Source organism: Piliocolobus tephrosceles, chromosome 4, assembly GCF_002776525.5.
Source record: "Piliocolobus tephrosceles isolate RC106 chromosome 4, ASM277652v3, whole genome shotgun sequence".
Lineage (NCBI taxonomy): Eukaryota > Metazoa > Chordata > Mammalia > Primates > Cercopithecidae > Piliocolobus > Piliocolobus tephrosceles.
Window position 1 is genome coordinate 136,293,781 of NC_045437.1, and position 26,791 is coordinate 136,320,571.

Below are 26,791 nucleotides of genomic sequence, written 5' to 3' on the forward strand. Positions count from 1 at the left end.
AACAGAGATCTGAAGATGCTATACTTCTGGCTTTAAAGTTGGAGGCAGGGGCTATGAGCCAAGGAATGTAAGCATCCTCTAGAAGCCAGGAAAGGTAGAGAAATGGATTCTTCCCAAAGCATCCAGAGGGAATGCAGCCCTGCCGACGCTATGATTTTAGCCCAGTAAGACTCATTTCAGGCTTCTGACCTTCAGAGTTTTAATCATCAATTTGTGTTGTTTTAAGCTTCTAAGTTTATAGTAATTTATCACAGCAACCATAGGAAACTAATATAGCAGGAGAGCTTGGGCTTTGGCTTTGTATCCAGAGATCTTTTCCACAACTGTTGCAGGAGAGCTGGAACAGCTCACAGGACAGCTGCAGGGACGGTGAGCCTACTACTGGGGAGAAGCCCTTTCCAGAGCTTGAAGCACCAGAGAGGGGCTGGGCTCTATTTCTGTCTTAGCCACTCACAGAGCTCCTCCTTCTGGAGCCTTAGTTCCTCATCTGCAAGGGGTTGACTTCTTCATTGGTAGGTTCCTTCCAGCCTTCACATTCTAGGATGCTATGAGTCCAGCCCATCACCCTCCCCCAGTCTGCAAACTTCTGCTGTGGGACAAACTGTTATTTTCCTAACACTTCCAAGTGGGTATAGCGGTATGATGGGAAAATTGGCCCCAGAAGCAGGCAGACAGACCTGCATTTGTACCTAGTGACCTGGGCAAATTACTTAGGCTCTTGGAGCATTGGTGTCCCCATTTGGAAAACATGGATAATAATTTTTACCATATATAGTTGTAGGGGGTTGAATTGGATCAGAGTGTAATATGCTTAGTACTGGGCGGGGCACCTGGTGACTATGATGGTTATAATTGCATGCCAGGTTTGAGGAAGAGAGCATGAGAGACCACTCACCCCTGCTGGCAATGCTGGCAAACTGTGCAGAAGTGGGCAAGGTGGAGACCAGCCTGGTGGGCCATGAGCTGAGGTTGTTGTTACAAGCTGGGAGGGACGATGCTTCTGGCTGGGGATATCTGACACTTGGTACTAAGTGGGGCTGGGAAGCTGGACCCTCTGCATTGGGCTTTTAAGGGAGATGGTGACCCTGAGTTGTGTGTGTGCTGGGAGCGGTCATTGGGTAGCCACTGGGAGCAGCCAGGGTTGTTCATACTTACTCAAATGGGTCGCTGGGGTCAGCTTTCTGCAGTTCTGGAGGGATTGGGATCCGCTTGTAGTACATCTCCCAGTCAAAGGCTCCCCGCATGGCATCCCCTGCCTGTGTCTCGTACCGAAAGTCATCATGGTCAATCACGTCAATCATCGGGCACACAATGGTCTTGCGGTTCCGAGCAATGCGGTCTGAAGAAACCAAGAGATGCCTATCAGATGAAGCAGGATGGGGGAGCAGCTAAGTGCACCATCCTGTTCTGCAGCTTACTTGTATTTTTAACATCTCTGAACCCTCAGTTTGACAATCCATGCAGGGGATGGGAGAGTGCAAGCTTTAAGAAAGAGGGACCAGGGTTCTCATCTCAGTCATTTTACTATCAATGGGGCCCTGAGTCAGCTGCACAAATAATATCTCTAAACCCCAGTGTTCTCCTCTGTGCAATGGGTTAAGAAGAGGCTCTGCCTCATAGATTACGAGGACTGAACACAGTATGTTTGAAAATGCTTAGCATGCATGCCTTATTAGCCTAATGATCAGTACCACTATGGAAAAAGATAGGTTTCCTTCTGGGAAGGCCCTGTTCTAGTCCTGTGAGGCTCCACATTCCAAGTCCTGAGCTTGACTTACGGCCCAAAGCAGTAGGCACCCCAGCACTTTCCTTCATAGCAGACTATGTGCCCCTAACAGCTCACTGACACCCTAGGCTGTAATCAGTGAGCAAATGGCCCTCCTTGCAAGAATTCAGCTCAACTTTTTCAATCATTGGAACTATGGATGGGGGAATGAACTGCCCCAGGAAGTTTGAGTCCTCAAGACTGGAGGTATGTAAGCAGGGCCTGGTGGACCATCACCCTGCAGGGATGCCAGAGGCTGGGTGATTCCAAAGGCAAATGGAGGTCTTGACCTAGATGGCTTCATGGTCCCTTTCAGGCCTGGAAGAAGCTGATTCTAGAAAATCGAGTCTCTGTCCAACCCTACCAACATAATTCCAGCTTTGGTTTGCTTTGCCCTTCTTCTTTGTGCCAAGAAACCCTGACCACAGCTAGGGGGTAACAGTGAGCTACTGGGTCCCCAATCTGCTGTGGGGTACAAGTGGGCTGTGCTCAGTGCCTGGCCGCTTTGGACCAGAAGTCAAATTCGAGGCTTGGAAATGGGAGCCTGGTAGGGCCAGGGCAGTCAGCAGCTGCCTGGGGCCCAAGCTTCCTTCATCAAGTGATAGCACATATTTCTTCCAGGGGAGAAAACAGCATTTTTGCTTTTTTCTAAACTGCAAGGAATGATCCATAGGTGGGGTCATGAAATTGATTGTGCGTGCGTTTGTAGTGAACCAAAAAACAATACTAAATATCAGGCTGCATTTCAGGTGACAAGGGATACTGTGACAGGTGTTCAGGAACATGTTTCTGTCATACTGCATGAGTGTGTATATCTGTGTACTGGATTGAGATGCCCAAGGTATTTCTTACTGGGGCACATGGTTTAAAGGGTTTGAGAAATACTGTTTTTTGGCAGTGTACCCCCACATGAGGATCAGGGGCCATCAGTGCCAGACGCACCTGGGGGTGTGTTTAAAAAACTAATGTGCCCGCCCCCGACCCAGGCCCATTGAATCAGAATCTCTGGAGGTTGACTTGGATTTGCCTTGTGGACAGATTCCTCAGGGATTCTTAACGAAGCTTAAGAATCTCCTCCAGGGAAATATCTAGAGTAGGGCCTCCCATCTAATCGTTCATGGCCGTTCAGCGGACTTCAAGTCCAAGAAGGGCTGGGGCTGAGGACACAGTGACCTGCTGGCTGCTGGCTGATTGTGGGAGGCATGAGGTCAAGGTAGCTTCGGAAGGCAGTGTTCTAAGGCACTGTGCCCACCTGGGGACAGAATGCCCAGGCTCAAATCCTGGTTTTCTCACCTCTTAGCAGTATAACCTTGGATAAGACTATCTGATGTCTTGGAGCCTCCGTTTCCTTGCTGACAAAGGGGAGGAAGACAGCACCTATCTCATGGGGCCTCTGTGAGGTCCAAGTGGGATGACGGAACCACAGCGCTCAGTGCAGCCTCTGGCACATAGTCAGCACTCAGCAACACTCTCTGTGACCAGGATTACTGAAGACAGCTCAGAAGCGGGAGAGGAAGGCTGAGCATCTCCCTCACTCTGTGCCTCTTGGTTTTCTCGTTTGCAAAAAGTGGATAATAATGCCTGGTCTGCCTGCCTTACCAGGCAATGGTCAAATTCAAATGTCAATGTGGCTGAGAAAGTGAAGGGGTTCTGAGAGCCATGATGATGATGATGATGATTATGATGGATGAAGGAAATGATGATCAACAGTGGCTTTCCATAGGGGGAATGAATCCTTCTCAGGCTCAGAAATGTGTGTTCTCCAAAGGAGGCAGAGTGAGCTGTGCACGGAGGTGTTAATGGTTTCACAGACAAAAGCCATGATGCGCTCTGTCAGCTGCTGATATTAGCAGGGACAGACTTTTAAATCTACACCACTGGTTCACATTTCTATTGGAAGAAGCAAAAAACAAAACAACAACAACAAAAAACCAACACGGGGATGTTTCTTCCATGTATGTCTGCAGATTATGAAAATTGCCCTCATACATTGCCATAGAAACAGAGTTAAGGGCTATTTAGACTACACGCTCAGCTTCGAGCCCCACCACTTCATTCTCTTTATGAGTCACTGAATGACCCTACAAATGGGTTGTTCCTTCAGGACTATAAATTAGGCAATTTATGGTGAGGCTTTTTTCTTTTTCTTTTTTTTCTTTCAGTAATAAGAGGCAAATGCAGAATATCTCTTGGTTTAATTAAATAAACAGGTTACCAGAAATTCTGGCCTTTCCCCAGCCCAGTGAGATCCTAGACCCTTGGGGTCGGAAGCACAGAATCGAATAAGAAAGTTCCTTGCTGATCTGTGTTACAGATTTGCGGGATTATCTTTCTGTGTGTTTGTGTGGGTTCTGTTTTCTGTCCTCTCCCTTGAATGGTGGCATACCCTAACCAGTGCTTCTCAAAGTATGGTCCCTAGACCAGCAGCACTGGCATCACTGGGAGCTGGGTAGCATGCAACTTGTGAGGCTCTACCCCGGACCTCCTGGATCAGAAATTGTGGACAGGGGCCAGCATCTGTGTTTTCACAGTCTTTTAAGTGATTCTGATGCACGCTCAAGTTTGCCCTAAACTTCAGTCCTCTTTGCTCCCTAAGCTTTCTATAGTGGAGAGCTTACCCATCCTTTCTTAAGGAGTTCATTTTTCTCTCCAGATGACAACTCTTCCCCAGTCTGCCTCCAGCCCTGGCTGTGTCCCTCACCTGACTCCCAGTCTCAACGGGACAGTTCCTCTTCCGTGTCTGCCTGTCAGAACCAGCACACTGCCCTCATCAAAACTGAACTCCTCAAGATTCAGGCCTGATTCAGGCATGTTTCACCCAGCCTCCAGTCTTCCCATCTCCCTTCTGTGTGTAGGCTGTGGCGGTGGGCCCCTGGATCATGCTGCCCTCTCTACAGCCCTTCCCTGATTATCTGCCAGGAGCTCTTGTCTAAGAGGAAGTGAATACAGGGAGGCAATGTAGAACTGCGATGGAGAATAGACTTTCGAGCCCGACAGATGGTGACTTTGACACTTATGGCCCAAGGGGACAAGCGGGTCATTCAACATCTCAGAACCTTAGTTTACTACCTAAGGGGTATACTTATGAACTGCATGATTTTGTGAGAATTAGAGACAATGCTTATAACTGCCTGGCTCACAGTGGCAGCACAGTCTATGGTAACTCTTCTAAGTTGACATGATGATGACCCCCCCAGTTTGGCTATTAACAGCAAACAGCATGGGCTTGCTTTGCAATAAAATGAAGTAATCTGAGGAAAGCAGTCACGTTACTAGATGCTGATATGCTGTGTGACTTTGGGTAAGTCAGTTCCCCTCTCTGAGTCTTAACTTCTCTGTGAAATGAAGGGACAGGACTGGTTGGATTTTAACTTTGAGCACTCCTGAGCTTCTGAATCCCTCATGGCACCTGGCATTGTGCTGGGGGCATCTCGAGCAGGCAAGGGAAGCCGCATGGATGGCTCTCTGCTGCAGGAGGGGGCCACTGGCACAGGCTCATTGCAGTTTGCCTCCCTCCAAGTGGGAAGGGCTCCCTTACCGAGCAAGGGGGGAAGCCAGTTGACATTGGCTTCACAGTGTGAATCCAAGAACGTGATGACATCCCCAGTTGCCACTGAGGCCCCCAGCATTCGGGTCCTTATCAGCCCTTCCCGTTTCTTGGTTCGAAGAATTCTCACGCTGGGGAAAAGAGCCATGTAGTCTTCAAGAGGCTTCTTCAGGTGCTCTATGAGACAGAAGAGGACAGACGGGTGAGAACAGTTGCTTAGTAGTCATCCTTATGACTGCTCCCTTACATGCGAACTGCACTTCACAGTCTAGAAACAGTTTTCCTGTACACTGCCTCACTAGACCTTTCAGACAGGGCGAAGAAGGGCAGGGCTCATCATCTGTGTACTACAGATGGAGAAATTAAGGCTTAAAGAGGTCCAGAGATGGTGCCACGACCTGGAACCCTTCTGTCCAAGGGTGTGAGCATTTGTGGTTTATGCCTGACTGGGAACCATTTCCTCATCTTCTGGTAACAATATTTTTATTTTTCTTTGGGACACTGCCCCTTCCCTTCTCAGTCCATTAGACTTTGGTAGGGCTGATTCCATTCCATAGGTCCAACACGTGGTATAGGCCTGACCAATCAGGGCTTTCCATTCCCTTGGCCACGGTGTTTGTCTCAGGGATGGCCATGTGACCTTAGTTGGTCCAAATAATGGGTCCTGAGAATGTTTTGTAGGATTATTGAAAAATGAGGTCCTTTCCTTTTGCTAGTTGGTTGGCCCTAAGTTTGGAGCCACTGGTGACATCTTCGGTGAAATGAGGTGATGAGAGGTGGTAAGCGAATATGCTGAGACTGAAGCCAACCTGTAAAAACAGGAGTCAAGACAGGGAGAGACAGAAAGACATTGTCCTGATGACATTTCAGTTTCCTAGACCCACGTGCCTGAAGCAGACAGACTCCTAGATGCTCTTATTACACAAGACAGCAAATTCTTCGCCTTGCTTATCCTAATGTGGGTTGGATTTCTGCCCCAAGCCTGGATAAATTGTTTTAAATAAATATCAAAGACAGTCTATTTCTCCTAAAAGTCTCAGCCTCAACGTTGGTGTCTCTTGATTTTAATCAGGCTTGGTGTCCTTTATGAAGACTCTAGGACAGCTGCAAAAGAAACCTCCAGCATACATCATACTTCCTGATGAAATGTGGAATGCTTTCCTCCTCTGATCACGAGAAAAGCTGTATGCTTTCACAACATCTATTCAATATTGTACTAGAATTCCCAGCCAGTGTAATTGGTAAGAAAAAGAAAAGGCATAAGGATTAGACATACAACCAGTGAATTCCTGGGTTTGCTGTGGAAACATGATGGTCTCCTTCTTCTAGCTGTGTTTCCCCAGTCACTGACAAACATATACTACCATCTAGATTTTTGCCACATTCATCTACTTTACTACAATTTACTTAGTTGTTTTAAAAATCAACTAACTTTTACAAATTAAACTTTTTATTAAATTTATTTTAAAAGGAAACTTTAAACACCATAGATGAAAAATTGGTATCATTTTTAATAAAGAGCTAATAATTAAAAATCTCCAACAAATAAAAATTTGTTGTAAGGTTTTAGATTTCTACCAGATACTCCTGCCTCTCCACAACTGTGAGCTTAAGGTCTGCCCTCTCTTTGTCAAGCAGGGAGCTATGGAAAACCCACCAAGGCTCCTCATTTCAGGTGATCAGAAGAATGAAAGAGAATTGAAAAGAGAAGGCTTTCCCTCCACATGATCCAGTGTTACTTTTAATGCAAAGTCTCTGAACCACCTGTAATCATTTTAGGTGTGACTTAAAATCACGTTTGGGCCAGGCACTGTGCCTACAATCCCAGCACTTCAGGAGGCTGAGGTGGGGGGGAGCGCTTGAACCGGGAATATTGAGGCTGCAGGGAGCCATGATCGAGCCACTGCACTCCAGCCTGGATGACAGAGAGAGAACCTGTCTCAATGAATGAATGAATGAATGAATGAATGAATGAATGAATGAAAGAAAAAAATGACTTTTGCGTTGGTACACTTAGGGAAACACTGCTTCCATCGCTGTGATTTTTGTCACCAGGAACTTCATTGAGATGAAGTGTGTTTCGTGTTATGTTGTCTGGCATCTTGTAGGCAGAAGAAATTAGAATACAGAGAAAAGATTATCTACATACATACAACCAGAAGCTAGAAGGCTAAAAAATGCTCCAGGTCTCTTCTTGCTTGTGCACAAAGATTAATATGGCTTCCCTCGCCCTTTCCCACTTCTCTTTGGAACAGTGACTCTGTAGAAAGCAGAAATCAATTTGCCCTAATTGAGGGACTAAATCTTTCCAAAAGAGACTTTCTTGGGCAACAAGGCAAGATAGCAAGAGGCATGATCACACTCCAAATATGCTGCTGTTCGGGCAGGAACACTATGTTTGAAAAAAGAAAAAAATCCATAGTCATTGTCTGTGACCACCGCTTCTTCTTGGCTGGGTTCAACTGATAGGTCATTACGACGAGAATGAGATAATCTCCGGTACCGCACACCACTACTCCCATCAGAGGGAGAAATATCACCCTGGCCGGCTCTAATCATTGAGGCCCCCACTTGGGCAGAGCCCTATCGCTAAATCACCCCGAACGCAGATGGCCACAGTCATTACAGAGTGACCAATTAAGGCCTTCTGACAGCTTGTGGTAAAGTCAGAGCAATTATTTAGGGGCAATTATGCTCCTTATTAGACAGTGCATTTACACAAAATCAGGGCCATTGCCCTATTTTACCACACTATCTTCCTGGATGAGGACATTTCATAAAGTCATACAGTTTTAGAGCTGGGAGGGACTTTAAATGACGATGATGATGATTATGAGGACAATTATAGGGAACAATTACAGAGCCCCTGCTCGCATGCAAAACTCCTTCTTTCACCTACATTACCTCTGATACCCACACCACCACCACAAACTGGGTACTATAGAAAGAGATGCCGAGACTCAGAGTGGAGGACATGAGTCGCTCAAGGAACACCGTTTATAAATGATGATGCCAAGGTCTAAGACTCACCCTGCTTGATTGTAAAAGAACAGGCTCTTCCTACTGCACCAAACCTCACGTCTGCCTCGCTTTAGTCCGTCCCTTCATTCTACCCCAAGAAGAGCGGGGAGAGTCAGAGAAGTTAAATGTCTTACCTAGAATCGAACAGTGGGTCCTTGACACAGCAGGATTATAACCCAGTTCAGAGCTTTTTCCAGCCTCAGATTTACCCCAGCTTCATAAGCCCTAAGGCAGGGCTGACAACCTGTGTTCACCAAAGTGCCCACACTGATGGGTTTGGGACACCTAAAGCTCTGTTAAGAAAGATTCTGAGGCTGTATCCTGGCTCAGTATGAAAGTGTCAGGACTGAGAAGAGATGCCTCAGCATCTGACATAGCATCCCTAATGCCACATACTCATCATCCCTATTCTAGGGGCTGACATGATTGTAAACAGCACAGAATTGTTTTTGTCCTTATTACCCCTAATTTAATAATGATTCAGAGCCATCAATAGACACTGAGGCTGATTCTGAAGGTGGGAGCGCCCATCAGTGTAAGGCATTACGCAGGTGTTAGATGAGCACTTGTCAGAGAGCTGACAGATGGTTTCTGCGGCACGTGCATCTGGTGCCCCACCCGTATCCCCTCTCAGCATTTAGTCTCATGCCTGCCTGCCCACCACCTGCCGGCATCTGCCATTCTTCCCCACTGGCTGCATAGGTCCATGTGTCAGACCTCGGCCAAAAACCCCCCGAGCTCCCTCGCCCCTCAGGTGGGATGACACTGAACACATGCTCCACGCTGGCTCCCAGAATTCCCAGGGGACCATGCATAGCCGCCTGCAGTGCTGCCTGTCACAGGCACTCTTCCTGGGGGCCCCTCTTTCTGTTCTCACTTACCTACTTTCTTGCTGATATTTCCTGGTATCTCCTCCCAAATAAACTATTTGCACTGTCCCAGGATCTGCTTCAGAAAACCCAAACTCAGATTCCAAGGAGCAGGCATGACGTAGAAGATCTCCGAAGGTAAATGCATGATTCCATGAAGCTCACAGTGATAACTTCAGCACAGCAACATGCAGTTCTTTGGTGCCCACTTTCTCCAAACAATGGCTAACATGTTTTTAGTATTCACTCAAACCACAGCCCCAGAAGCTTTACACCTGTTTAATCCTTTAATATTCACAAAAACTCTATGAAGCTAGTCACTAATTAGTACCCTCATTTTGCTGATGAGGAAACTGAGGGCACAGAGAGGTTAAGTAACTTTTCCAAGCTCCACACGGTAAGTGGCAGGTATCGGATTAAAACCCAGGTAATCTGGCTCCAGAGTGTAGTTTTCTTTGTTAAATTTTAAACATCAAGAATCACTGCAAACACAGTTTTAAAAAGTAGAATAGAATGATGAACCTCCCATGTACCCATCCTTCAGCTTTATGTCTCTTGTTTCATCTCTGTCTCTGCCTGTGGGATGATTTGGAAGCGAATGGAGTCTGTACTTGTAACCACCAAGCTGTAAGAGGAGAAGAGCCCAGGGGATTAATGGAGAAGGATGTAACAACCTCAACTTGTATAACTCCTGCTCCTCTCCCAAGAACACTCCCAATAAGTTATCTCAGTGTTGGGCAGGTAGTAACTTCTCAGGAAATACTTGATTATCCCAATGGACTCCTCAGAGCCAATTCAAGGAGGATGGGGCAGGCAGGTAACATCACTTCTGATATCACTGGAGAGAAAACTGAGACCTAGGGAAGGGAAAGCCTTGCCCCAACTCTCTCAGCTGGTGAGGTCTGAGTGAGGCCAGAACTCAGGGCCCACGCTTCCCACAGTCCTCTCCCTACATGCTGTCCTGAGTGTGTGCACACGTGTGTACACACACACAAACACACACACACACACACACACACACTGTGGTGTGTCTGGGGCCTGTGGCTCTCTTGGTTCCTGTCTTAAAGTGGAGCCTCTCCCTCCTGTCTGGTCTGAAGAGTTCTTAGGACTCTGATGATGGTTCTACCGGGTTGATTGTGGCACAAGGAGGAGTTGTTGTGGCTTGAATCATATCCCCCAAAAGACATATTGAAGTCCTAACCCCTGGTGGTTGTGAATGTGGCTTTATTTGGAAACAGGGTCTTTGCAGACGTAGTTATGTTAAGATGAGGTCATACTGGATTAGGGTGGGCACTCATCCAATGGCTGGTATATTTTTAAGAAGAGAGAAATCCGGACCCAGACACACAGAGAGGATACTGCGTGATGATGGAGGCAGAGACTGGAGTAGTGAGTCTATGAGCCAAGCAATCCCAAGGCTTGCCAGCAATACCAGAAGCTGGGAACAGGCATGAAATCCTCTCGAGGCCTTCAGAGACAGCAGGACACTTTGATTTTGGACATGTAGGCTCCAGAACTGTGAGAGAATGAAATTCTGTTTTAAGCCACCCAGTTTTTGGTTCTCTGTTACAGCAGCCCTAGGAAACTAAGATAGGAACGGTAAGATTCTCACGCACTGGCACTGTGACAGTGACACGGCAGAAATACAGCCTGCTGGCGGCCTCTACTGAGCCTGGTCTGGAGCACCACACTCCATGGCCTATGCACCGGCCAGGCTCGCCCCTCTGTAGTCTAGACTGTTTGTAGCCATTCGAGCAGTCTTTAAAAGGAGCAGTACGTTGCATCTTGTTACTCTTCCACTCTCCTGTTTAAATTTAAACCCTTCAATGGCTTCGCCTGGCTCTTGGAAGAAGGGTCATACGGCAAGGCGTGCACAGTCAGTCTCTGTTCCCTCTCCAGCCTCGTCCTGCTCCCTCCCTCAACGATGCTCCCTCCCTTACTATCTTATTTCTGGTTTTCAAAGGCCTCATGATGTCTCCTTCAGCCTCAGGGTCTCTGCCCATGCCAGTCCTTCTGCCTGGATTGGCTGACATCCCAAGGCCTCCATACAATTCCTCCCAGTTAACTCCGGCTCATCCTTCAGATCCCAGTGCAAACTTTAACTCCTTACAAAGCCTTTCTTGATGTACTCAAACCTCAGCAGGTTCCTATGTCAGCCCCTTGCAAAGGCCTGGAACTCATCCTTCAAGGCACTCAGCTCAGATCACCCTGCATATTTGTGGAATTCCTCACTGTCTCTTTCACTCAACCCTAAGCTTATGAGGGTAACTTCTGTGAATGGTCCTCTCACCAGGGTGTCCCTCGTGCCTAGCACCCAAGCCAGAGGCATCTGTGAAGCTTCATCTCATCTGAATTTCACAACCCTTTGAGGGAAGCAGGTCCCAGTTCCACACCTTCACTTCAAGACAAGGTCCAGAAAACACTTCTCGTCCAAGGCTACACAGCTAACAAGTTATGTGCTGAAGACAGGATTCAGATATAGTTTGGTTTGTTCAGGAATCTTCACTACTCTGTGTAATCAGATCAATTCCCAAGTGGAATATTTCAGAGTTTCAATCTCTGATGCCACTGAGCCTTGCAGAAACACCACTGAGGAGCACCAAAAGTAGAGGAGCTCTACTGTTCCATGCTCTGGCAGGACGCAGAGCATCGGGGAGAGCACCCCATGGAGTGGCCCAAGAGGGAAGAAGAGGAGGAGCAGCAGAAGGGAAGCAGGGAGGGGCCATCAGCCAGATGAGTCAGCAGCATCACCAGCGTCGCTTCTCTGGCCCCTGGGGTGCTGCCAACCATGCAGAGGCTTGGACTGGCTCTGGGACTTGTAGGTGTTCCGGGCCTTGTCAAGTCTTCGTTCCGCTAGGCTTCTGCTCTTAAAGCACCATAGTTCATCTGTTTCCTGGGATAGATTTATTCACTTGCAAATCTTGGTGTATCACAAGGTACCGGCAATCCATTTGGAGAGAAAGGAGAGTACACGTTAGTAAATAGCATCATCCCTTATCCTGTTTTGATACTCTGGTGTTTCCAACCAAAGGAAATGTTAAGATGAGGTGGGCCCTCACCTTTATCATCATTGTCATGATTTCTGTCAGGTGCTTACCATGTGCCTAGGTCCTGTGCTGTCTGTCATTTCATTCTTCTTCTTTTTTTTTTTTTTTTGAGATGAGATCTTCTGTCGCCTAGGCTAGAGTGCAGTGGTGCCATTTCAGCTCACTGCAGCAGTGCCATCTTAGCTCACTGCAGCCTCCACTTCCTGGGTTCAAGTGATTTTCCTACCTTAGCCTCCTGAGTAGCTGGGATTACAGACCTGCACCACCATGCCCGGCTAATTTTTGTATTTTTTGTAGAGATGGGGTTTCGACATGTTGGCCAGGGTGGTCTCGAACTTCTGATCTCAAGTGATTCACCCATTTCGGCCTCCCAAAGTGCTGGGATTACAGGCATGAGCCACCGTGCCTGGCCTCACTTCACTCTTGTGACAAATCTCCTAGTGACAACTCTCTTGTGACAACTTTCTTAGACAAAGAGAAACTGAGTCTCAGAAAAGTTCTATGTGAATCTGTTTTCAGACAGCTGGTAGGTGACAGCCAGGAATCAGAGCAGGTGTTTCTGATTACAAAGCTGTTATTATTAACCATGCAACTACACCACCTCTCAATGCCCTCAGTCTGTCTATTCTGCCTGGCAAATACCAGTTTCCAACCCTAATCCTCTAGGATGTCCAAGGCTTTCCCTTGCTTGAAAAACTTACAGACAGGTAAATACAAACAGCAGGAAAATTAAAAAGACAGGTTGAGAAGGAAAGCTATGCTTATACCAGGATGGGTTTTGGCAGGTGAAATGAACAGGCATTTAAGCATCATTTACTGTTTGGAAAAGGGAAACAGATCAGCCCTTCAGGAAAGATATACTTTTTCTGGCTCAGAGCCCCAGGAGGAATTTTAGAGAGTGGCAGAGCTGAAAGGAAGCTCAGAGTTCAGCTAGAAGACCTTTGTTTTCCTTTGACATGAGTCTGCTCATAAGACAATTTCAGGCGTAATGGACACTTTCGATGAGCAGCTTGGAAAGCTGGCCATTTCTTTTCTTTCCCTTCCCTTCCTCCTCTTCTTTTTGATAACAGCTTTACTGAGATATAATTCACATATTATGCAATTCACCCATTTAAAGCATACAATTCAATATCAACCAGCCATTTCTTGCCCCACTGAAAGCAGAGAGCCGACTGAACCTCAGCGAGAGCATCTCTGCTGAGGAGAATTCAGTCCAGTTTAATCAGGAAAGCATTTACTGAACTCCTGCTGTGCCAGGAGCTATGCTGGGTACATTCCTTTCTGGTGATCTCACACAGTGGTTTTCAAAGTGTGGTTCCAGACCAGATGCATCAGCATTGTTTGGGAATTTAGTAGAAATGCCCATTCTTAGGCCTCACCTTAAACCTACAGAAGCAGATGGGTGGGGACCACTGAGCCAGATTTTAACAAGCCCTCCCCGTGATTCTTAGGCATGCTAAAGGTTTGAGGATCACTGGTGTGACATAATGCCGAAGGTGAGTTCAGAAAAACCAACCTAGGCCATCTTGATCATATTAGGAACTCTAAGTGATCAAAATCAGAATCCCATGTTTCCTGCTAGAATAATGGAAAAACTGAAGTTCTTTTTTTTTTTTTTTTTTTTGAGACGGAGTCTCTCTCTGTCGCCCAGGCTGGAGTGCAGTGGCGTGATCTCGGCTCACTGCAAAGCTCTGCCTCCTGGGTTCACCCTATTCTCCGGCCTCAGCCTCCCGAGTAGCTGGGACTACAGGCGCCCACCATCACACCCGGCTAGTTTTGTTTTTGTATTTTTAGTACAGATGGGGTTTCACCGTGTTAGCCAGGATCTCCTGATCTCGTGATCTGCCCACCTCAGCCTCCCAAAGCGCTGGGATTACAGGTGTGAGCCACCGCACCCGGCCAAACCTGAAGTTCTTTAAGGAATACAAGACTATTTTGCCCCCTAACCCAGCACACCTGTGAGTGGGAGGGTGCTGGCTTGGGTGCCCTCACATCCCTCCTCCTGTCTCTGAGCACAGCCCTCAGATTCACACTGGTCCCCACCTAGCCTGGCTGCTTTGTTTCCATCCTCTCACCTTCAAGTGAGAAAAGGTCTGACAAATGAACACATCTCCCAATAGCGCTCACAGCAAAGGTTGTCAAACCTCAGCCCTAAGAACCCCCAAGGAAGCTGGTTTCCACACAGATGCTGAGGCAGTCTCACAGATTCTGATTCTATATTTCTGGGAACAGTGGCTTTCAAACCTTTGACTGTGACTCATAGAAAGAAATACATTTTACATCATGACCTGAAACAAAAACATACAAAAGTATACACACACATATAACTGAAATACAAGGTGTGATTCACTGGGATACATTTATTTTTTCTATTCTATCCTCTTGTATTCTATTTTTATTAAAATCCTAGACATGATGACCCTGTAAACTGATTTTATGACCTTCCAATGGGTCTACTCCTACCATCTGAAAAACCCTGGCCTAGGGCACAGCCTGGAACCTATAATGTTAAAAGGTGGCCCACCTGATCCTGAGACGGGTGATCCTCTGCCACAGCCCCTGACCCAAGGCTAGTACTCTGCATGACATACCATGGTTACTATTGCTATTGTTATTGGCCTTCTGAGAATGGACAAAAATGTGCCCAGGGTTTTATACACAGGACTATCATTGCATTGCTTACCTTAATAGATCATTCCAGAATTATTTTCTGTTGACTTGAGATCTCTGAAGTACCAATAGGTGGAGGAAGCAGTTATTCCCAAATAGCCAATTTCCTTCTCCCAAAGACTCCAGAGGGCCTATTTTAGGTGTCTTTCCTACCACCATAAGAGCTGCCAGGAAAAGGTGTGTATTGGAGCTTTTGGTATCTACGGGCCTATTGTCTTAGCAGCTGGAAAACATCAAGGACACAGCAGATCTGAGGGAATTGGATCTAACTCCTTTAGTCAAAGGCCAACATAGCTCCAACATCTGGCTGACTCACTCACCCTCTAATTCAGGAGTTTTCTTTTCTTTTCTTTTTTTACCTTGTAGCTCCAGCTTAAAGGAAAATTCAGGGGTTTTCAACCCTCTCCAACTCAATGCCCCTTTATGAAACAGCTGTTTTGTATGGCACCCTTTAATATTTTAAAGTAAAAGTAACAAGTAGTATAACCTGCCTAACACCCATTTCCAAAAATTCTAATAATGTCCCAATTGTGATGTAAAGGAGAAATAATAAACTAACATGTGTTTCAACATAAATGCTTAGGCTGACTACAAGAAGACAGAGAAGAAGCCAAATGCTCGTACTTGTAAGTGCCATATATTGGACTGCATATTACTTCACCTAACAGACAGGGCTGGCAACTCAAGTACCCTAAGCAGCACTGCTGTTGACGACATGATTGTCTAAAACAGCAAACAACTGCTGGTGGAGTTTCAACCAAAACGAGTACCATCTGCTCTTGATATACGTGCCTTCCTGGACAAGTCAGTGCAGTGGCAAGCCTGGGAGGAGACAGCAAAGAGATGGAGACAATTCCTTTCACTGGAGTTCAGTTTGGAAAGAATAGTGTAAGTGGTTTTGGGTGGTAGCTGACAACAAGTGAAGAGGAGTTTGAGTGGAATGCTAACGGGCATGCTCCATTAACAAAATAAATTTCTCGGGGGAAAATTTAGGAACAAGGAGAGAGGAACCAGTAAGGCTGAGTGTGGTGCGGAAGGAAGGGTGAGAGGGCAAACAGTCCCCAGTGGTGTGGTCTAGGTAGGGGACTTTGGAGAGCAGGAATGTCTAGTGAGATTGTGAGTGGGTTGCTATGGAGTATGTGAGGTAACTGCCTCTTCCATCGAGTGCTCGGTTAAGTTTAAAGTCCTCCTTGATGATGGTTTGGTGCACGTGGGTTCTTTCAGGGGACTCTAGATTACCACCCAAGATTAAACAGCTCATGTTGGCTTCTCTGGAATTCAAGTCTAAGTCAGTCTCTTTTCACCATCCCTTAACAATTGAGGCCTCCTGGACTGATGGCTTAGATTAACATGTTAAGTTTATTTCTCTGACCTTTTTCTGAAAATGAATGGTTGGAATGACCTGCAACCTAAAGAAAGATTGTACACCTTCCCCAAACATTTGCTGTGAAACCACAGGCCCGCCCGTTCTTAGGTGTCATGCTACAAATTAGCCTACTCCTCAGGGTGCAGGTATTTGGCCTGAACAAGCCTTTGGTGATTTTAAGAATGAATTATTCTCCTTCTTCAAGCAATCACATCCACCAGCCAGCTCCCAGAAATAGAAAGCACTTCATCACACAAATTAACTCTTCTCTCCTATTTTGCAGAAGATGAGTAATCTATTAAAAAAGAGATGCTATTATCTAAACAGGCAGCTCTGTCTGCACTTTTAATTTCAACTAAATGCCCTGCTCCCTTTTCAGCAGTGGGCAGGGCCGTAAATCTGTTTAATAATCAGACGACGAATAAAAACACTCCAGAAACCACCCCTATCAAGTTAATTACAGTCTCCTCTATTTTCTGAAAGTGACTCCCCACCAATCAGCTACAAATGAGAAGAGAAGACCAGGCCCTTTGGACTTAGCCCACTTTACTTTTTCACCCAGTTGGAGCCCATCCAGGGGAGCAGATTCATGGGCAATTCCAGTTGTGGGCTTCTGGTAGCTGCTCTTAAATTACGTCAGGTTGTCAGGTGTCGGAGAGCAACATGTGTTTCATTTAGGATGCCGGCTTCCATGACTATCGTTTAAGGTGTTATTAAAAAAGAAAAAAAAATCCTTCCACTTCAGCAACAGTGTCGGCCTGTCAGTTTCATATTTGTTAAAGGGCAAAAGTGTTCTCCTGAGGGAAATTTTCCTGCTCAGTGCACAGGAAGAGAAAGCTGAACATATGTCAGAACTTTCCTTACCACCTCCTTCAACCACCACCGCCCCCTCCCCATGCAAAAAACCCCAACCCAATCTAACACCAAATATTTTGAAACCTCCCATTCAGGGCCTCTTCCCTCTGCTTCTGCATTGGGATCTTCTGCCACTTACAGAAATGTCCACACCAGAGACTAATCTGATGTGCGCAGGTCTTCTGGCGTCTCATCCCTCACCTCTCATCTCATTCACACTACCGGTGCTACAGCACAGGTCTACTGATGTCATGTGGTGACATTTCAGGCTTCTCAGGATGGCCAGAACCAACCCTTCCAGAATCATCTCTCATCTCACCCCTGCCCCTGGTGCATTCTGTGCAGACACTGCTCAACTAATTTCCTTGCTTTCACTGTTGCAAATCTGTCAGCTCAGAGCATCCTTCTCTGCTTCTCTGTCTCAAGGAATCCTATTCTATTCTTCCCCCAAGGCTCAGCACAAAGTGCTCCTGAAGCATCACCTGCATGTTCTGATTTGGGACTTGTGTCTATCTGCTTGGCACAAGCTACTTGAGGGCAGGACTCAGAGTGATCGATTTTCCTCACAGCATCTGGCATACTGTAGGCACACAGATGTTTGATCATAACTTAACATATTTTGCTTGTCATTTGCTGCTTTTATTTTATAAAATCTATATACACAGTGTGCTTCCAAAGACTCAACATGTCACCCTGGGGAAGATATAAAGCATGTTTGGGAGGCCCTGTCACTCAGGTACACTTGTGAGTCTCCAAACACAGGAGGTAGCGTCAGGAAGCAAATGCTATCATCTGGGCAGGATATTTATCAATAAAAGGACCACTCATCAATAAAGTGCCCACTCAAACCTCTCTCCCCACTTAACAACATCTCTGTCCATCACATGAAAGTGTGTTTGTGGGTGGTTGTGTTTCAGGTGTGCCCACCCTGTTAATATCATATATGCAGCAAAGGCAAAGGCCCTTAAGGTAGACTGGGCAGGACCTAAAGCAGTCACTGATTTTGTCATTGTTGTTAGATGTTTGGAGCCATTTTTTTTGCAGCTAAATGCTGGCACAAAATCCTTTCAGGATATGCCTTGAAGATGCAGACATCCTGCAGGGAAAGAAGCACCACAACTGATACAGGTGGTCTCCATTTTTGGACATAAAATATTCTGGATATTTCATCTTTTTCTTTCTAAAATGGAAAGTCTTGACTATTTTTTGTGATTCTAAATATGATGCATTTTTGAAAAAAATGTTTTAACCATCATGGCAGAATGTAACATCTGAGTGACAAGCTGTGCTAGTCACACCCACCAGAGATGGCCACTCTTACGTTTGCTCTATTTCTCACCCAATTTCCCAATCTTTTTATGCTTCTTTATTTCTTCTGAAACCTGTTTTTTCCAGTTGACAATATGCCAAAATCATCTTTCTATATCAGTACATGTAGATCTAGCATGTCCTTTTTCTTTTCACTATCTCACTTTATCCTCAAATTAACTGAAGCCAGGGAGGTAGCTCCACTTTGACTGATACAAAGACTGAGGTTGAGAGAGAGTTCTTCTGCCCAAGTGGACAACTGGTAGGTTAGAATATTGGGCTCTGTGATTCAATAGCTTATGCCCTCGCCCTGACACCATACTCTCTGCCTCCAGAAGACAAGACTAGAACCAGAAGATATACTTTGCGGAGAGCTAGAGTTCCGCTCCATGTAAGGAAAAAGCCTTCTGATAAGAAGAGCTGTCTCACAAAAGAATGGGATAGCTCATAAGACAGTGAGTTGTCCATCACTGGAAGAATTCAATCAGAGGTGAAACTTACTCTGCAAACCATACAATAGACTCAAATATTGGAGAAATAGTTGAACTGTGTAGCCTCGAAGACCCCCCTCCAGCACTGGAATTGTGTCATTTCACAGTTCCAAGATGCTATGCCTCTCTGCAATTGGGTCTAAGAATAGTGAAAATCCAGCTAAGGACTTAGTCCTTTAATCCAATAGCTCCTTCTGAGATGCATTAGTAATTAGCAGAGAGAGACTGTGGTTTTCTTTTCACAAGCTCTAGCCTATTTTATGTAGCCCTGTAATTTTCTCCCTACCCTAGCTGTGAGCAACTTTTACTTTTGAATGTTTAATTTGTCAAAGGCCCGAAAGCACACTGAATGCTGCCTTCGAGAGAACTCCACAATGTGGGTGTATGTGAGGCAATGTGGGCTGGGAGGTCTATGCATTCTGAACCCAGACCAGAGATGGACAGAAAGACTGTTCAGTCCTCTGGTTATGTATGAGCTGCTCGATGCCCAGGTATTCCGATTTCTTAGCACAGGCTCAAACACAAACATGAACAAACACACGTACACATCCCAATGTCCATTGTTGGAGTGAGGGGGACACTTTTCACTTCCTGCTGGGGTGCCCAGTTTGAACAGAAGGTGTTTCTTATATTTGGGGTATCATAAGCTCAAAAGCAAACAAGGAGCACTGGTCTGAGTACGCTGTGGCAAAAGACTCTCAGCCCTGGACAGGCATCTTGTTCCCATTCCAGGACCCAGATGGCTGTCTGGGTGGAGCCATAGATGACCCACATCACCCAGAAGCCAGGTGGTGTGATGTGAGTCTTGCCAGCAATGCCGCATGGCTCCTCAGTACCTATTCCATTTGAGTCTGTCACAGCGCCTGACCTTCCACCACTGGTTACCCGATTCTTGTGGGTCACCACTGCCCTCCTCTGGGGGGCATTAAGACATTATACAAGTCATATTAATACGTGCTCATGTTAGAAAATTGTTGAAAATCATAAATTAAATACCAACAATTAACCCACTGTCTAGATGGCCTCTTTTAATACCTTATGGTCTGTTGAGGCTTTCACATTCCTTTAGCAGAAAATCCTTATGGACCAAAAGGTCATCCTTCCGTATTCTTCATTGCACAGTTCGGTACAAAACAACATTTAACTGAGCCTCCAGTATTTTTCAGGGATGATATGAGCCGATCAGAAACCAAGTAACCAAGCTCGGGTCCCAGGAAGACATTTCTGCAGGAGAACATGAACAGCTGACACCTAGTGAGCGTGTACTCTGTACCAGGCATGTGCTAAGCATCTTCCATGTATTATCTCCCTTAGTGCCCTTGATGATTTTACAAGGTGGGACTGTGATCCCCATTTTAGAAAAGAGAAAATCGAGGTTTGGAGAGTTGGAGGATCTTATCATTGCTGGTAGGTGGCACAGCAGGGACTGAATCCAGGTCGGGTTGACTCCAGAGCCTGTGCTCCTAACTACTGTGCTTTCCTTTAATAGTGGAAGCATTTGCAAAGATCAGCAGCAGCTCTCTAGGAAAGGATTAACTCTGGAGAGGAGGACCAAGGGCAGAGGAGGTCTCCTAAGCAGAGTTTCAGTGAAACTCACCAGGGTGGACATTCTAGACAGGAAAAAACAACCCATGACACAGAGTTTTAAAACATCTGAGTACGCAGGGAGCTAGCTAGAGTTCCATATATTGTCTCTAATGATAAATCTTTTAAATAAACAATGATGAAGTAATTCGTAATTTCTTTCAATTGAAAGGGTGCATTTCTTAAGTATCAAATATAGGCTTTGCTGAGAAACAAAAATTTAGCCTATAAAGGATTACAACACAAATCTCCAGCTGGGAGGGGAAGATGCTAAGTCTCTAAAACCTTCTGGGAAATAAATTCTTGGATCAATCACTTTCTTTTCTTCAAGATAGTATTGTTTTTTAATTAAATGAGAAATCCATAAACATATTCTCCTTGTGAAAAGAAATAAAACCTTATAAATACAAGAGAGGGTGAAGTTTCTTTTGACCACGATCTGGATTGGCTCCCCTGTCCCATAGGTAACCACTGTTGGGACTTCAGAGTATATCCTTCTCTGTCTTTTTCTACACGTTTACACACATATATTTCACACTGAAAAGGTATGGTATTGGTTGTATTCTGTGCTGTATTATATAAGTGGTTCTGCAACTCGCTTTTTTTCACTTTATAATACGCCTTAGAGCTCTGCTTATGTCATGTAGATCCAGTGTGTGTGTGTGTGTGTGTGTGTGTGTGTCTGTGTGTGTGTGTTTTCAGATGGAGTTTTGCTCTTGTCACCCAGGCTAGAATGCAGTGGTGCAATCTTGGCTCACTGCAACCTCCACCTCCTGGGTTCAAGTGATTCTCCTGCCTCAGCCTCCCAAGTAGTTGGGATTACAGGCACGTGCCACCATACCCGGCTAATTTTTGTATTTTTAGTAGAGATGGGGTTTCACCATGTTGGCCAGGCTGGTCTCGAACTCCTGACCTCAGGTGATCTACCCACCTCAGCCTCCCCAAGTGCTGGGATTACAGGTGTGAGCCACTGCACCTAGCCCAGTGCATTGTTTTTAATAGCTTCATCATATTCCATATTAGAGATAAGGCATTGCTTATTTCCCTTAGCCTACTGATGAATACTGAGGTTGCTTCTAATTTGGTACTATTACAAACAGTGCTGCAGTGAGCATCCTTACATATGCTCATGGTGCAAATAGTGAAGAATTCTCCAGGATAGACACTGAGAAGTAGGATTCCTGGATTATAGAATATGCACATTAAAATTTTTTTGATACTTCCAAATTGCCCTCTGAAGTGGCTTTCCCGATTTTAGTCCCACCACCAAGCAGTTCCTATTTAGAATGGTGACAAGAATCTTGGGAGGGAAGAGGGGGTTGAGTGAGAAGTGAAGCTGTATTTTAAATGGCATACTTGATATCATAAAATACTTAGAAAAATAACTACTGTTTTCATAATACAAACTAGACAGGGCTCCAGCTTTACTTTTAGAGCTGGCCAAAATCTTGGCTTGGGGTGATACACAAAAGGATGGCCCCTCTCCAAGAGGAAGCCATACCCTGTCCCCCCAAGAACCTCTGGTAGGGTGATGGGGAAAGGATATAGGATTTACAAGTTTTTAAAAAGGTAGTGTTTTTTCTTTTCTCTCTCTCTCTTTTTTTTTTTTTTCTCAAAAGAAAGAAACAGAGTCCTTTTAGGATTTAGGTGAAGGTCACTGACTTAGGGCTGGGAAGAAGGGGCCAAATAGGTAGACTGCACTCTCCTCCCCAGGCCTCCAGGGCCACCTTATGTTTTAGGAGGCACGTCTGGTCATCATCAAAATCGGGTTGAGCATGAATTCCCTGGGGCCAGAGGCAGGACTGCTTCACCGACCTCATAAATCTCTCTAGGGTCAAACACTCCTGCCCAGCTGGTCTGACTGGAGAGGGCTTGTTTAACTCACACAGCCCAGGATTTCAGGGGCAAAATGCGGCTCTAGCAAAAAGCTGCCTCTGTGGATGGCTGTGGTTAGGAAGGTGCGTTTACCATGGCGTTAATGGTACATGAAGGAGGAGACAGCCCTTCAGGAGAGAGTCCCACTCCGCTCCAAAGTGTGCACCAATTAAGATGATTACTGGTTTCCTTACAACACAAATACTAATGGCCTGTCACACTCTGGCATATTTTTCTTGGTAACCTTCAACTCCGAATGATTAATAAGGCTCTTGTGGCAAGGCTCACACACACAGGCCAGGCAGAAAACAGGGGAAAAATAATACAACACTCTGACGGAGGCATATTCAATGAGGCAGAGGTTTGTGAAAACAAGTTCTGAAGGACCGTGACTGTTTGGGAAGTCCCAGCCATGATCAGTGGGGAGAGTGTCCTGAGAATGCTCTGAGCAGTTAGGATGAGGACTAGCCATGCGACCCCACAAAGGTCACTTTCCTGCCCTGGCCCTCAGCGCCGTGTCTGTTGAATGGGGGAGTAATCCCTCTCCTGCTTGCCTGGCAGGATGCTTGTACTGAAGTGTGCTTAAAGATGCAGAGAGTGGGAGCACCATCATTACTGGCAGTGTTGAAAGTGGAAGAGGGCACACAGGAGGAGTGGGAGGTGGCACAGTGTGTGGGAGAGAGGCTCTAAGAGCAGCCAGACTTAAGTGGAATGTCTACTTTTCCAACAGACCAGCAAGCTCTGCCAAGCTACTTAAATTTCTCTAAGCCTCAGTTTCCTTATCTGCAAAGTGGGAACAGTAATAGAAGCCTTTTCCACTGGGTGTTAGGACGATATAAGGTGATATCAGAATGCTCAGCAGGCCCAGTGACTGGGACAGACCAAGCATTTATATTTGTTGGTGGCGATTGTTATCATTATTGTTGTTGTTACTCTAAGCCAAGAAAAATGGCATCAGCCTTGGAGCCACCAAGGAGACCCTTGCATTTACTAGAGACACGTCCCCCCATGCAGAACATTGCAAAACCCATTCCTTCCCCCTATCAAGGTCAGATAAGGCCTCCAATTGTGCTGCACACAATTCCCTCCCAGTGTTCCATGGGCTTTATTAAGGGAGAAAAATGGTAAAGACTGTTTTCCACTTGGCCTTCTCAGAAATGTGAACTGCCGGGTAGAGGTACCAATACCTCACTGATGTTTTTTGTGTAATATTCAGTAATTAATGAGGGTGTAGTTAGAGGAGGTTCTGCCTGACCACTCTGGGGTTTTCTTTCCCCATTCATTTTATGTAAAGTACTGTGCAAAGCCCTCTCTTCCACCCAATTGTCATCCCCAAACCTTTCTCATGAATAAATTTTGGAGCATGCCGAGCCTTGGGTGAGTCAAATGTCCACCTCAGTTCACATAGGGAGCGGCCCCTGTGGGATGCTTAAGGCCCACCCCTCTCCAGGTTGGAGGACTGGGAGTCCTGAGAGCAGAAGAGGGGCTCACACACTCCCAGGGCCAGGCAGCTAAGGGATACGTGGGAAATGGGCCATAGGGAAGCCTGCAAACCCAACTGTGGCCTTGTGGGAATGAGGTCTTGGAGATGATACCAGGAGAACTGGAGAAGCAGATTTTTATGGGAGTTCTCATATTGGCAATTCAATCAGATTTTAAAAAATTATTTTGAAGGCCAAATAAGGAGGCTGATGGGGCTGTTTCCAGCACCTTGAAAGGAACATAAACTCTTCAAAGCCAGAAGTTTATGACCTAGAGCAAAGGAGGAGTCATTCACCAAATGGAGTTCTCTAAGACCAAAGGCGTTTAATGGATTGGAAAAAAGAAGACAGTAAAAACCACCTGTAATTCTACTACCCAGACCACTATTAACATTTTGATATATATACTTCTAAGCATTAAAAAATCCACATATATACCTATAGTTAGAGATGTGTTGCTTGGTTTCTATATTTCATAGGAATGGGCCCAGAGGTACACCTCCATCTGTAGCCTTGGCTTTCCTGCACTTAACCCCTACCTTGTAATCATCTTTGCAGGCTGTTGTTTTCCGGCAGCTTCCTTACACCAAACCCTCCTTGCTACCAAAATTTGCTCACTCAGCAGTTTTTCTGGGATGGGCTGAGCCAGTGTTTCCCAAATGTAAGTAATAAATAGTCCCCTTTAAAAGAAAAAAAAGTATTGTGGCTTCTTCTATAAACATACCCAGGAATGTATCTAAGAAATACTAATCAAAGAAACCAAAGTTTCTGTCTTTTAATTGAGAATTTTCACCACAAAGAGGAGTATCATAGTTGGTAAAAGAATCTTTTAAGACACTAAAAATCAAAATAAAAAGATGGGTAAAATTCCTGTCTACCTCTTGGGTACAGTGAACCCTCATTTGAGAAGCACTGGTCAAAGGCATGATAACGGATCCCTCACAACCCAAGGTCCTCGTTGGTTCGGCCTCTGCAGCCCTCTTTATCTGGGCCCAGCCCTGCTGGCCCTTCCTCCCTAATGAGGGACCTTAGAAACTGCATAAGTCACTGGTTTGCACCCTGTACACCCTGGAGTCCTGGAGTGCAGCTCAGGTTCTCCCAGGGTCTCCCTTCTCCCACCTTCAAGGGGAGTAGGCATCCTTTACAATTTTTTCTGCATCAGGTTCTTGGGTAAGATTTATTTTGAAAAAAGTTTTTACTATTGAAAAAAGGAAAAAAGCTAGAAAAGCACAAATGTAGGCCATTCCATGTCATAGACGGTGAAATTATGAACCAGAGAGGGCAGGGCTTCCTGGGCTACCAGCAAGTTTGTGGCAGACAGGCCCGAGACGTGGGGCTCCCTCCCCCACACCTCAGATCCCTCTCCCAGAGCCTTTCTCATACCCAGCCCCCAGCCCTCACAGTACCCTGCTTCACTGTCTCCTTGCTTTCCCCAAAATAAGCATCAATTTTTAAGAGTTCCCTGTGTATTTCCTCTCACATGCAGATGGGAAGACACAAAAGCAACGGGTGCAGAAGTCTCCAAATGGAATCCTGGCATCATCCCAGAGCTGCGTATGCTGAAGGGTCTTTAGCACACAAAGGGAGAGAGAGTTGATGCAGTCGGCAGATCTGTAATTGCAGACATAATCTTTTTAGCTGGAGACACCTTTCTGATTCCACCGAAGATGAAATGAATTCAATTTGAGAATTCATTCCCATTCTAAATACCAAAACAGAGGCTTTCGGGAAATGAAGGCTCTCTCCTTCATGGAGCCAAATGTCTGACGGTGGCAGCCAGGTACTGGATCTGTGACCTGGAAGAGGGAGGGGCTGGGAGGTACAGCGTGGGAGGTAGGTGCCTTGGTGTAGACCTGGCTTCTAGGTCCGGTGAGCCTTGCCTCAAACTTGCCATGTGACTTTAGGCTACTCATGTATCCTTACTAAGCGCCAATGTCCTCATGTCTAAAATGTGTTCACTGGATTGCAGTTACAGTGCAAATGATGGATGGTGCCTGGAGGCAGGCTGATGTGTTTGTCACTCAGCCCCAGCATGTCCGATATCTCATCTGCAAAATGGGAGCAAACAAATTTACTAATGGAGAGAGGAGTAATCTGGCGTCACATATTCTCCATAAATAGGAAACAACAACAAAAAAAAATCACTTCTTTCTTTGACATGCAATGGCAGCTGCTGCCTCAAACATGTCATTTTTTGGCGAGTGCTGATATCGCCAATGAGCTCTAAGGCATGCCTACTCCCACTGGACCTGGCCCTGGCCCTTCCTTGGCTCCCTCCTGAGCTGGAGAGACAGGGACAGACCCGGAATGGGAGGGGGAGCAAATAACAAAGGGCCAACCATTCAAGCTCCAGGACCTCCAGGGAAGAGAGGGCTGGGCCAAAGCACCAGAGAAGGCTTCACAGAGGGTAGAGGGCCTGATAGTCCTGGACCTCGAGGACGAGTGGGACTGTCAGGAGGCAGATAAACAGATATGCATTGGGCCATGAAAGCATGTGTGAAGATGAGAGAGAGTGATGGGGGAGGAGCGGGAAGGGAGGTTGGACAGGAAGGTGGGCCCCCATCCTCCGTCTCCTGGCAATGTCAGGCCTGACCTTGGGAGGGCAGATACTGAGCCCTGTCCTGCAGCAGCATCCACCCCTCATCTGTCCAACCCCAGCTCTACAGTGTGCAAGACAGACAGCGTGTGCGACACATTTCAAAGGGGCATTCTACATCTATCATGTGGATGTCATAATTCAGCACAATGCACAAACAGTACCACAATGCCTTGACAGTCTGGCTGGGGAGATGAGAATAAGATAAGCAAAAGCAATATCCAATTTATCAGATGGACTTGGAGCTGAGATAAAACACATATGACTGATGATGTTCACGAAGTGACAGGATCCCACGATATACCCAGGGTCACGT

At 46.0% G+C, this 26,791-nt stretch overlaps 1 protein-coding gene across 3 annotated transcripts in view; it reads right to left on the reverse strand.

Moving 5' to 3' along the window:
* GALNT10 (polypeptide N-acetylgalactosaminyltransferase 10) overlaps window positions 1–26,791 on the reverse strand; it is a 231,856-nt gene that overhangs the window by 39,638 nt on the left and 165,427 nt on the right. For all 3 annotated transcript variants that reach the window (XM_023227109.2, XM_023227110.3, XM_023227111.3), the window contains 2 exons: window positions 5,304–5,489; window positions 1,156–1,339 (listed from right to left, as the gene is read on the reverse strand). In XM_023227109.2, the coding sequence (XP_023082877.2) occupies window positions 1,156–1,339; window positions 5,304–5,489 (370 nt within the window). The remainder of the gene's footprint in view (window positions 1–1,155; window positions 1,340–5,303; window positions 5,490–26,791) is intronic.